This window comes from Indicator indicator, chromosome 12, assembly GCF_027791375.1.
Source record: "Indicator indicator isolate 239-I01 chromosome 12, UM_Iind_1.1, whole genome shotgun sequence".
NCBI lineage: Eukaryota > Metazoa > Chordata > Aves > Piciformes > Indicatoridae > Indicator > Indicator indicator.
In genome coordinates this window covers 28,411,775-28,425,168 of record NC_072021.1, presented here as the reverse complement: position 1 = coordinate 28,425,168, position 13,394 = coordinate 28,411,775, and the positions used below count along the sequence as shown (strand labels likewise).

The 13,394-nt window shown below is 37.3% G+C and overlaps 1 protein-coding gene across 1 annotated transcript in view; it reads left to right on the top strand.

Annotated features, from left to right (window-relative positions):
- LRP12 (LDL receptor related protein 12) overlaps positions 1-12,687 on the top strand; it is a 43,191-nt gene extending 30,504 nt beyond the window's left edge. The window contains exons 3-7 of the mRNA XM_054385316.1: positions 5,482-5,617; positions 7,093-7,295; positions 8,421-9,522; positions 10,170-10,302; positions 11,323-12,687. Coding sequence (XP_054241291.1) covers positions 5,482-5,617; positions 7,093-7,295; positions 8,421-9,522; positions 10,170-10,302; positions 11,323-12,186 — 2,438 coding nt within the window. The 3' untranslated portion in view covers positions 12,187-12,687. The remainder of the gene's footprint in view (positions 1-5,481; positions 5,618-7,092; positions 7,296-8,420; positions 9,523-10,169; positions 10,303-11,322) is intronic.
- The last annotated feature ends 707 nt before the right edge of the window (positions 12,688-13,394 follow it).

The following is a 13,394-nucleotide window of genomic DNA, read 5'->3' as shown; positions in this document are numbered from 1 at the left end:
CTAAACATCCCTGTGTTATCAACGCTGTTCTCAACACAAATCCAAAACACAGTCCCAAGCTAGGTACTGTGCAGAAAATGAGCAGTAGCCCAGCCAAACTTGGCACCTTTTCCACCCCTTATTCCAAACCATTTATGTCCTGCTTAGGTCATGCACAATCTAATACACATACACAGCACATTTATGGCATATTGTAAATAATAAACAGCAGCACAGGTACTTCCCACTGCTGGAACTGGATTGTGTGAGATATCCTGAAAGCTCCATAGCTGGATTTCAGGCTATGTTTGACCAACCCTTCACCTCTTTGTTTACTGCCAACAGTTGTGTCACAGGCCACTGTTCAGACAGAAAAGCATCTGCTGGGCAAGAGGTGAATGGAATGTTTGACTCTGCTTTCAGTACTTTGGCCAGCATGCTTGAATAGACAGTGCCAAGAGAAGAACACCATGTACTTTCTATACAAGATAGCAGCAGCTGGTAATGGATCTGAGAAGAAAGACTTCCATTTAAAAATGAAAATTAAAAAACCATAATATTTAAAAAATATAACTAGCTTTGGCAATCCTCTGCTCCAAACCATCTTTCTACCTGGGCAAAAGTAAATATAATCTTAAAGTTTCAATATTAATATAAAGCAAAATTTTTTTACTGGAGAATTTTGAGATAATGGGGATGGGATATTAATGAAAACCTGAAGAAAATGTGTAAACAGAGCCAGTGGTGTTTTCTGTACAGTTCTGTTTTATGTACATCATAAATGGTAGGTGTATTCCCCAAATACAAAAGATGGGGATGGATTTAGAATTTTTTTTTTTTTTTAGTTCCTTTGAAACAGTCAGAATCTCCCAAACATGTTTTTGTATTTCCATGTTAATATATTTCATCAAGTATACCTGGACAGCTTTACACTTATCAGAACAATTGTAAGTAGAGTTTCTGTAAAATAGAACCAAAGACATCTGGCCTTTAATCTTTCTAAATCCAACTTCAGCTTGGTGCTGAAACCAAGCAGGCAATTTTTTTTTTGGACAGTTGCTACCGAGCAGGGATTTAAAATGAAATGATTGTCTTGGTGGTAGATTTCCTGTCATGCTGCTGCTGTAAGACTACATGACCAACCTTACTAAATTACATTTTAATATTACAGACCTCTGTGGTCTTTGGTATTTATGCTTCTGCTGTATATTATGTCTGTCAAGTTATAGGTACATCTCTAATATATGAGTGCACTTTTTCTACCAACAGCAATAATGGAATCTTGTCTCCTTTGTATAAGCTAGCACTAGAGAACAAGTGTTTATGCCTTTAAAATCTGAAAATTCAAGAAATATTTTCAGGTCTCTCTTTGGGGTATGTTGTACCATAATTGTCACAACTGCAAAATCAATCCTCCTGCCCTGTTTTAAAGAATTTCTACACTGCTGAAAACACTTCTTCACAATAATTAAAATAAATAATTTTAAATTACTCCTTTTTACTGAGTGCTTCTCCGTATTGCAAAGCAAAGGGCATTTTAAATTAAAGCTTTCCAGCTTGACCTGAAGGCAAAGATTCCTATGCCTTTTTCCCCTGTAGTTCTCCAAATAAGACTTTCAGTGGCTCCTGAGAGTTACAAATGCAATAATTATCCTCCCTGTTCATGGTTTAGACTTTATCACAACATTATTCTCTTTTTTTACTCTAAGCTGTTTTAAACACCTTTAGATAATTTATCCAGCTGCATTCATGTCCTTACCATGTCCAATATAATGCATACCTTATCATCTTGTGGCTACATATTGAAAGCTAATTCTTTTATCTTTTCAACTAATCTCCTGGCATTACTGTGAAGATAAATCCCTAATCTCCCTCTCTCTGCTTTTCTGAAGTGACTTTTTCCATGACATGTTTTTCACTGTTACTACAGGTGCTTCTCTAGATCTTGCTTACAGAATTCTTGCATAGGTTCCTAAATTATTTTCTTGTTACAACTTGCAAGTTGAATTCACTACTGTAAAGCTTTCAAAGGCTCTCTTCTGTTTAGCAGTCAACATCCTGGAGGTGGTTTGCAGCCATCTTCTGTAATGTGGGCTGGTGAGCACATTGCAGTAAGAAGGGAACAGGAAAGAGTGTTGTATGTGCTTTTAAAAAGCTGCAAGAAACCCCACATACACCAGAAAATCATGTGACAGCTTGTCCTCTCAGTAGTTTTTTTTTTTTATCATTATTTTGCACTTTAGCATGTGAAAGATCTTCAGACCCCATTACAGTGTGGCAATCCACTGACAGAGCTAAGTAGCAAACAAAACTGCAAATAGATTGTTAATAAAATAAAAGCTCAAGAAAGAAAGAGTTTAAAACAGGTAAGGAATAGATGAGCAAAACTGCAGAAAAGAACACAGGGGAATTGAGAGGAATGTTGGTGGGGGGATTGTTATTGTGTTTTTTCCAATCTAAAAGTCTTGCAGCCAGGAGGATGAGATTTGAAAAGATCTTGGGTATGCATCATCCTGTGTCTTTGCCTCTCTATCATGCAATCTTACCCATTTGTTTTGTGCTTCTACCTCAGTTGTAAACTCATCTCTCTTTTGTTTGTTTGTTTTGGTTGTTTGGTTTTTGGGGTGGTTTTGTTTTTTAATTATTCTAATTTTCATTCTTTGGTTTTCTTGAAAATTTTCTCTCAAAATGACAGCACTCCTGAAGTGCAGCTTCTGCATAGCTGATCTTCACCTTCATACACATTTTCAAGCAAATAGGAGAGTTCTGAGCTACAAGTAAAAGATTTCAGTGCATGAATGTATACCAAGTGTGCAAGTACATTTAGCTTATTTAATTAACATGAAGGAAGCTGTAATTCCCTTTTCAAGTCCATTCCCTTTTGTTTTAGAACCTTTTGTCATTTGCACCTTTTCTTCAGTTTGATTTTTCTCTCTTCTACAACAGAAGCACAGTGTTGTTCACTCTACCCTGTATTTTAGTGCCTGTGGTCCTCATGCCCTCCACAGTCTGCCTCAGGGATAAAAAGTCTTAATTAAAAGAATACAGAAAATATAGGCATATGGCTGGTAGTATGAACAAAGTCTAAGCAAACGGAATTTGAGTAAAACTGGAATTTCTGGAGTGCTCTGAAAATGCCTTGGTTATACAGACTTTTACTTGTTACACAGGTCTGAATGGAAGTTACTGCTTGTACTGCTGCAGGGATTGGATTGAGTAAATTATAGTTGTCAAGGTGCACTGTGCCCAGGATAGGAAGTTGCAAAGTTAATTGCATAGTAATTTACAGTTCCTAGCAGTGTTTGGAGGTTTCTAGTCGAGAGACAAACACTGTACCTATATTTATAGCATCCTCAAGTATTTGGAGGTTTTTGGAATGAACATATGTTGACTAGATTGGTTTTATCTTCCAGTGTAAGGTTTGTTTGTCCTTTTTTTTTTTTTTTAAACAGGCAAATTTAAAAGCTTCCTCAGAAATTTGTGAATATCTAAAATTAGATGAATGTTGTAATAGTATAAATTTCACCCAAAGGCAGCTTATTTTAGTTAGGCACTATTTCAGTAGTAACCAAGTAGTGCATGGAATTGCTTGCCCACATCTGCAAGCTTGATGCATTTGTTTTACACATACTTCTACTTTTTTTGCATGTGGTTTCTTTTATACCTATTAAAAATACTATTTTACTTGAACATTTAAATGCAGATAACTTTTTTCCTTTCCAGTCTTTCCATTTCTTATCTGAATAGTTGTAAAGTATATCCAATCATTCACACAGGAGTCGTGTTCCAAAATACCGTGGTGTTAGAGCACCACCTAGAGGATTTGGTCAAAATTAAACCAAGAAAGTTTCAGGGAATAGTTGATTGAATATTCAAATAAAATAATATTGTCTATATTTTGAGATTTTTTTGTCCTCCTTAGACATTTGGGCAGGTCCTATGTTCTACAGCCAAAATATAGTGATACTTAGCTATGCAGCATGAATGAAGCTCTAGTAAGAAACGTGGGAAACTGTTTAATGAGAAGGTTTTGTTACAGCTGTATGTGAAAACAGTTTATTGGTTTTGTTTCTAGGTTTCTATATCCAAGCTATACAGAAAATGTAGGCATGTACCAGTATTTTTCTGTTTCAGTCCTTCAAAATCTAGTTTTAGAAATGCATCTGTTATGCCAGATGTTATGCCAGAAATAAGCTTAAGTAATAATTTAAGAATGTAAGTTTTTATTGTATTAGAGCTAGCTCTTACTTTCAGGTCCCCATGAAGAACAATCTTGGAAGTTTGACTGTGGATAAAAATAGGGGAAAACCCCCCCACAACTATTTACAACTTTTGCACATATTCAGAAATTAAGACATTCTAAAAGCTTTGGACCATCACAATAATTAAAATACCTCTTTTTTTGTAATACTCCCTTCTGTTTAAACTACTGTGTGTAACCAATTGTGCTACCAGTAAACTTCAAGAGTCCTCAAGTTTTGGACTAGCAGTGAGGAAATCGTAAAATAGAATGACAGAGAGCAATTATTTTAAATGTGTTTTCTGACCTCTGAAACTTCCTCATAATTTTCAGGCTATGTAGCAAGAGTATTCTAGCCTTTCTATTTGTATGGAGGTTGTGAATATGACAGATGTTTGATAAAAGGCTGCTAAGGGGACAAAAACCAACAGTGAAACAAACCCACAAAATTAATAAGTACATTGCTTGAAATAAAATCAGTAGAGCTGAGAACACTCCGGTGAAAGGAACGAGCAATTGAGTTGAGGTCAATACAGAAAGCTACACCTATAATAAAGTAAGAATACAAATGGCTGAGTTAGTGTGGTTGCATAGAATTAGTCCTATAAATACAGGCTTTCTAGTCTATTATCAGAACTGTAGTTATGCAAGTCCCTTGTAAGAATAACCTCTTGGAAACCTAACCTTTAATACATATAAATCGTGTGGTGCGGTAAGTTCTTTTGGCTTCAAATCGTGTATATGAAGATAATTTCTATGCCAAGGGCTGTGAGCAGGTATTTTAATGATGGCCAGGCACTGAGTCTTCTTAAGACAGGAAATTTCAACTACATGATTATATTGCTTTAATCTATGTTTCACCTTCTAATGCATTTGTCAGTATAGGAGTAACTACATAGTTAAATTGAACTGAGTCTTTGTGAAGGGTGAAAATAAAATTAGGAGACACAAAGTTCTCTCATACTAATACAAGTTGTCAAAGTCTGCGTAGAGTAATCATTTTCTATTACTTCTCTGGAGTACTGATTGACAACAGTATAAGCATCTGCACTGGCAACACTGGAAAACATCTTTTGGCTGACATGTTGTGTCCTTTTGACACAGGTCCTTTGACCTGTGTCCATTATGAATCCCTTTAGACATTGTTTTTATTAGCAATAAATAAACCTCATCTAGCTCTATGATATTTTCCCTCATAAGTGTTGATTGATTTTTTTTTTTTTTTAAAGGCATTAATCAAGTTGCTTTTGATTATTTTTTAGCTTGTGGAGATATTCCAGAACAAATTCGATCACCAAGTGGAACAATCACAAGTCCGGGGTGGCCCTCTGAGTATCCTTCCCGAATCAACTGTAGCTGGTACATCCATGCAAAGCCAGGGGAGATCATTACTATAAGGTAAAGCACTGCTCCTGTATTAGCCACATGGATTACAGAAATACTGTCCAGACATTTGTAGCTGCCAGTTGTATATATACCAATTTCTTCCTTCTTTCCTGTAAATGTATGATTTCTGTTCTCACTGCTTTCTGCCCTTCCTTTTATCTGAATTGCTCTTTGCACAGTCATGTCACATTTGTTTTCAGCTGGCGAGTTGGCAACTAGAAAAAAGCTCTTGTGTGGTCATTTATTTGATTTCTTCTTAACATGTCTGAAATACAAAAGTTTTGCATTTAAAAAATATGTGTAGGGGAAATTCTATACTGCTCCATTGCTATAAAGTCTTGTGGTGCTTAAAAGTGACAAGGTATAAATAGTGAATCAACAGATATGATTGGTTTCGGAAACACCGAGTTTTGGTGCAGCGTGCTCCTCAGTTTCATGTGCCTGTATTTAAAAGGAAGTAATATAAAAGTGGTATCATCAGCTCAGGTTCTCATCAGTTCATTCTCCATTTCTGTCACAAGGGAAATCAAGTCTTGTTTTAGCATCAAGACACAAATTAGTACTGCTTCACAGGCTGATCATGAAGATGCATTAACTGCAGAGTTACTTCAGTTTCCAGTCCAGACCTGCTGACCTAAGAAGCAGGCTGTGAAGACATTATGAAATAATTGCTTTGACATCAGATACTCTTTTGAAGTTCTATTTTTTAATTTAAAGTCTTTCTACTAAATATTAAACTGGCATAAATGCAGTGTAAAATAGACAGAGCTGTTCATCTACTAAGAATGCTTTCTGAATTTCCTCATACAGTTTATTCTTCCTACAACTTTTTTTTTTATTCTCACATTATTTTCTTCCACTCATCTATGTTTCACATTTCATTTCTGGTTTACTGCTGTTTTCTGTACTGACCTATTTTGCCCAGACTGTTTCTCCTTCACACTTCATTAAGTCATGATATAGCTGTAGCCACACCATGGCATTTCATGACATACCCATTGCATAACTGAGTAGTGTGTAAGTGGGAGCAAATCTTACCTGAAATCACAGCTTTGAACAGTTCATTTGTATTTATAACATCAAGTCATAGCCTTAGTTAAGTGTACCATTAGCTCAAGTTCTGATGATGTTTGGGTTAAATAAAACCACTTGGTAATATATGAATGTCATTAAATGAGATTCATGAAGACAAGTGCATGAACAGAATTATTTGATTTCTTTTAGATGAAGGCTTAATGTGATTTTTATAGCAAAACTGAGGAATATTTTGGTTAATAGAGTCAATTTTTGCTGTGCTCCTAAAAGAATTGTGACCACAAGGTTAAGTCCTATTCTTACATAGGTAGAGAAGCTGCTCTTTATATTTCAGACCAGAGAAGGTCTTACAGCTAATTTCCATTTTGGTGTGTTAGCGATTCATCATCTTGGTTGTGTAATATCCAGTTCAGTACCAATTTTGACCAGGTTTTGTTGCTTTTTGTCCCCAGCTTTCAAGATTTTGATGTTGAGGGATCACGACGATGCAGCTCAGATTGGTTAACAATTGGAAGCTACAAGAATATCGAAGGCTATAGAGCATGTGGCTCCTCCATTCCTTCACCATACATCTCTACACAGGATCACGTTTTGATCAGATTTCATTCAGATGATAGCATCTCCAGGAAAGGCTTCAGATTAGCCTACTTTGCTGGTATGTTTCAAATGATACATAGCTCAGTTTTGTTGCATTTTCTGAAACCAGGACAGCAATGCAGATTTTGTAAAGTTTTTTTGGAGCATTGACTGCTGCAGTTTCTTTTATAGCCAATTTTACAGTCTGTACCTTGGTCTTTAGGAATGGCAGTGATTTAAAATGACACAGTGGTATTTGATTCAGAGCTCAAACAGCTTGTTTCACAGCCATCCTTCCATGTTTAACGTGGTTTGAACTGTACTAATGACACCCTGAAAAAACTATTCTTGATATTAGAAGTGTGGTAGTAGCCAGTAAATTACATTTTCATAAATAAAGATGTCCCTCCACCTCTTCTAATTTTTATTTCCCCCACCCCCAGAATTTAAAAGCAAAACCAAACAAAGAAAAAAAACCCAAAACAAAACCCAAACAAAACAAAACCAAAACCCACAAGCTGACCAACAAAAAAAATCCAAGAAGGCAACAAAACCCAAAACAAAACCAAAAAACAAACCAAAAAAGCCCACACATGCTTCCATGTTTTTTACACCATTACTTGCATCATTAACTTTTGAAGTGTAATTTTGTGTTCAGGCAAGCATGTGTTGTTGCATTTGCTACACTCTCCTCTTGGTTGCTGTGGAGAGTCAGGAGCTGTGGGAAGAGGTGAGGACGGAGGTTTCTCTTTGGTTGGTGGAGACTACAAAACCAGGAGAGAGGTCTGACTGCTATTACAAGAATTTGAGGAGGTGACTAGTACTCTAGGACAAAATGTGTGTATGTTTTGAGTGATGGAGGAGAGAAACAGTATTTTTCTGACTTCTTTCTAGCACCTTAGAAGACAGATTTCTGGGGTTTTTTTCAGTCATTCTAAATGAGCATTACCTTCTTGTTTAGGTTCAAGTTACCTGACTGAAAGCAGTTAAGGGTCAGGCTCATGCTTATGTCCTGACAATTTCAACTTGAAAAAACTGAATTATCTTGAAACTTACTGAAAGTTGTAATGATTTACAGAGGCTTTAAACAGTTGTTCTGCCATTCTGAACTACCTGGTGCAGCATATGTGTGACACAAGCCATGAAGTGCTGCATTGGAAAAAGTTAATATTTTTATAATTTTTTACTTTTTTTTCCCTTTCAGGGAAATCTGATGAACCAAACTGTGACTGTGACCAGTTTCATTGTGCTAATGGGAAGTGCATTCCAGAAAGTTGGAAATGCAATAACATGAATGAATGTGGAGACAACTCGGATGAAGAAATCTGTGCCAAAGCTAGTCCTCCAACAGCTGCTTCTTTCCAGCCTTGTCCAGGCACTCAGTTACGGTGTCTGTCTCGCTTCACCAAGCTTTACACCTGCCTTCCAGAATCCTTGAAATGTGATGGCAACATTGATTGTCTTGACCTGGTAGATGAAATAGACTGTGCTGTGCCAACATGCGGGCAGAAGTTAAATTACTTTTATGGTACTTTCAATTCTCCCAACTATCCTGACTTCTATCCACCTGGAAGCAACTGCACCTGGCTGATAGACACCGGTGACCATCGCAAAGTGATTTTGCGGTTCACCGACTTTAAACTCGATGGTACAGGTTATGGAGACTACGTCAAAATCTATGATGGATTAGAGGAGAACCCACGGAGGCTCTTGCGTGTACTAACAGCATTTGACTCTCATGCTCCCCTCACAGTTGTTTCATCCTCAGGACAGATAAGAGTGCATTTTTGTGCTGACAAAGTGAACGCTGCAAGAGGATTCAATGCCACCTATCAAGTCGATGGCTTCTGTTTGCCCTGGGAAATCCCATGCGGTGGTAACTGGGGTTGCTACACCGAGCAGCAGCGCTGTGATGGCTACTGGCACTGTCCAAATGGAAGGGATGAGACCAACTGCACCATGTGCCAAAGAGATGAGTTTCCCTGCTCTCGGAACGGCGTTTGCTACCCTCGGTCAGATCGCTGCAACTACCAGAACCATTGCCCTAACGGCTCAGATGAGAAGAATTGCTTCTTCTGTCAGCCGGGCAATTTCCACTGTAAAAACAACCGCTGTGTGTTTGAGAGCTGGGTGTGTGATTCCCAAGATGACTGTGGTGATGGCAGTGATGAAGAGAATTGCCCAGTTATTGTGCCTACTAGAGTAATAACCGCAGCTGTCATTGGGAGTCTTATTTGTGGATTGCTGCTTGTCATTGCACTGGGATGTACTTGTAAATTGTACTCACTCAGGATGTTTGAGCGAAGGTGAGTAGACCAGATGGCCTTGGGAACTTAATTTTAGAGTATTTTAACTTGAAACAGTTTTATTGACATACAGTTGTTGTTGCATATGATTTCTAACAGCATTGTTCTTTTTTTGTTGTTCTCTGGCAGTAAAAAGAGGTTAGTTAAAAGGGAATAGAAGTATTTTGATCACTTAACTATTCAAAGTTGAGTTTTCAGATGCTACCAGAAAAAAAGAAGTGTGGAGAAGCTGCCTTTTCTGCAGTAAAATTAATTCTTTATTTAACAGCATGTTTATTCTGTTGTAGACTATTTCATACCAGAATTAAAGAACCTCCAATGTTTAGAAAACAATACAAATATCTCTTGTGGTATGTTCTGTGTGTAGCCCATGGTAGGGTTTTTTTGGTTGGTTGGTTGGTTTGATTTTTGGTGGGTTTTTTTTATTTATTTTTTTGTTGGATTCCTTTTGTTGTTCTTGTCTCAGCTGGACATACCCTCAGGAATGACTGCAAGGATTTACTCTATATTTCTTGTCAATTAAATGTCAACTAAATTAAGAAAACTTCTTCTGAAATGTGTAATTTCAGATTAATAGTCAGTGTAGTTTTAAATACATATATACATCATAATCTTATGTATTATGACATTTCTTTTCTCTTCAAAAGATCATTTGAAACTCATTTGTCAAGGGTTGAAGCTGAACTATTGAGAAGGGAAGCTCCTCCATCCTATGGACAGTTAATTGCCCAGGGTTTAATTCCACCAGTTGAAGATTTTCCTGTTTGTTCACCAAATCAGGTGAGATTCCAAAATAGCAGGCAGACCACTTGAATATTAAAAAGCTGGAAATAAAGTATCTTTAACTTTCATTGGCATTTTCTTGTTCTATAGCATTTCCTTCCTTTCAGGTTTTTAGAATTGAACTACTTAGCTGAGGCACTGTTTCTATGAGCTTGAGTAAGGGACCCCCATGGCAAAAGTGTTAATATGTTTGTATTACCTTACCAGTTAACCGTTAGACAAGGTTTTAAGCAGAAAAATTCAGGCATGTATAGTTCTGTAACTGATCGACTAGAAAATATATACCAGATTTGGGAAATGTATGGGTTAGAATATACATAAGGTATTTTAGTAAAGCATTTTAAAACTAGAATTAACTAATTACATCTGAATGGGGAAAAGTATCAAACTAGTAAGCGGGTATTTAATTTTATGCTCTATTCTAGGCAGCCCATTTTAGGGTGCACTATATAGTGGACAAGGAAAGGTCACCTCTGTTAAGCCTTTCTAGAAGCTTTTGTCTTTAAATCCTAAAGTTTTTGAGTCATGTCTCTGTATACTGTACTCTAAAGTCCACAGGGAGAGTACTTTATTTTCTTGGTAAGATTGTATGTAACAGATCTTGCATACCTGCTGTAGTGGGCCTGCACTGGATCTGTGGATGCACTTCTCTGTAATCAGTGTTTCATATCCAGGTTGTAGTGCCTTGACTTTGACTTTGCCTTTGTTTAGAGGCCTTTGATTGCACAGAAGCATACCTCATATTCTTCATTGCTATGTTATACCCCTTCTTCTCTTCTTCTTCCATATATTTTCATTTAGTTCTCTGCTCATAATGTTTTTTTGTAGATTTCTTTTTCATGCTTGCTTTGTTTTTAAAATATTCTGTTGCTCTATGCATCAGATCCTTAGTGTTAAAGACACAGCACTTGACATATAACTTTGTGGCTATATACCGGTTTGCACAATAGCTGCTCTTTTGTTAGGGTGGTGCCAGCATGCTGTCAACAGTTGATTGTTGCTTGTCTCCTCATTTAGGCTTCAGTTCTGGAGAACCTGAGACTGGCAGTACGATCTCAGCTTGGATTTACCTCCATCAGACTTCCCATTGCTGGCAGGTCAAGTAACATTTGGAATCGAATTTTCAATTTTGCGAGGTCACGTCACTCTGGATCCTTGGCTTTGGTCTCAGCAGATGGGGATGATGTTGCCAACCAAAGTAGCAGTAGAGAAGCCGAAAGAAGTAATACTCACAGAAGTCTCTTTTCAGTCGAGTCGGATGATACAGACACAGAAAATGAAAGAAGAGACACAGCAGGAGCAGTCGGTGGTGTTGCTACCACCTTGCCTCAGAAAGTCCCACCCACTACAGCAATAGAAGCAACAGTTGGAGCGTGTGGGAGTTCCTCTGCTCAGAGCAGCAGTAGCAGCAACCCTGATGGTGGAAGAGAAGTGACAGGTGCGGAGCCCCCGAGCAGCAGTCCCGCCCGTCACCAGCTGAGTAGCGCCCTGAGCCGCATGACTCAAGGCCTGCGCTGGGTACGTTTCACTCTGGGGAGATCCAGCTCTGTGAACCAGAACCAAAGTCCTTTGAGACAGCTCGATAATGGGGTAAGTGGAAGAGAAGAGGATGATGATGTCGAAATGTTAATTCCAATCTCTGATGTAGCATCAGACTTTGATGTGAATGACTGTTCAAGACCTCTACTTGATCTCAGCTCAGATCAAGGACCAGGGCTTAGACAGCCTTACAGTGCAACACATCACGGCGTAAGGTCGTGCAGTCGAGATGGCCCCTGTGAGAGCTGTGGCATCGTGCACACTGCCCAGATACCTGACACTTGCTTAGAAGCAACAGTGAAAAATGAAACTAGTGACGATGAGGCATTATTACTCTGCTAGGTACAGATTGTTTAGGAAAGATTGTGTACAAGTTGGAGCAATATCTGTCATTGTTTTGTACTTCACAAGGTAAAACTAGTTTTTAGTTTAAAAAAGAAAATCCAGGACACAACATTGTTAAAACTATTTTAACCTTTGTGGTTGATAAAACATTTCTTATACTGGATGACATTATGGAACTATTAGAATGAACGTTTTAATGGCTCTGAGTACATGATGTGTATCCAGTATAATCTGATTGCTCTTTCCAGTGAAGTTACCCCACTTAGTTTCAAATTTAGTTTATCTTGATTCCGTAGTTCAAACCAGAAACATGGCTGCTCAGGACTGATTTGGCTGCCGGTTTAACTCCATATTAACAGGTGGATTTGTACAGAATTATTTTCCTTTAGGAGTCAACTCTGTTGTATTATTGCCAACATACTTGTAACTTAATATGCTAAATACTGGTAAGGATTGTTAATGTAAAATATGTACTTTTCTTTGAGTTTATACAACACTTTGTCTAAATATTCTTGGATTTCATCATAATGTGAACTTAAAGGGAGGAGAAACTTTCTCTAGGAGCATTCTTTTTCTTTCAAAAGTACAAAATGCAATGATTTGTGAAACTATCTAATAGATAAACTGATGGCAAAAGCTTTTATTAGCACTCACTTTCCTAAACTGCAATCTAATATGGTACAGCCAAATAGTTTGTAAATCCCCAGTCATTAGTGTTTTTGAGTTGGAGTAAAAAAGGGCCGAAGATATTACAATGTGTTTCTTTAAATATCTGATATGTACAAATACACTACAGAGTAAGTTCCAACTGGTAATAGATCTTTTCCTAGTACTGTAGGGTATGAAGCTTGTTTGATTTGCACTAAAATCATATTAAGGTCTCTAATGAGCTTAGTGCACAAGCACTATCACTTTAAGTACTATTATTGTCTAATATTGCAATGGCTATATATTTCCATGGCTCTTTTCTTGGGGTGTTGCATTTTTGTTGCAATTGAATTTGCTTTACTAATTCCCTATTTATTCGTTGTATTTAAAAGCTGGGTTACTTGGGCGCAGACTGGTTCTTTAAAAATAAAAAATAAATCCCTTTTAGTGTAATTTTTTTTTATGGTATTACTGATTGGAGCAAACTGATCAAAAAAAAAAAAAAAAAAAAAAAGCTCCTAACTTCCAATTTTGTGATAAGCAAGTTAATATGTGGC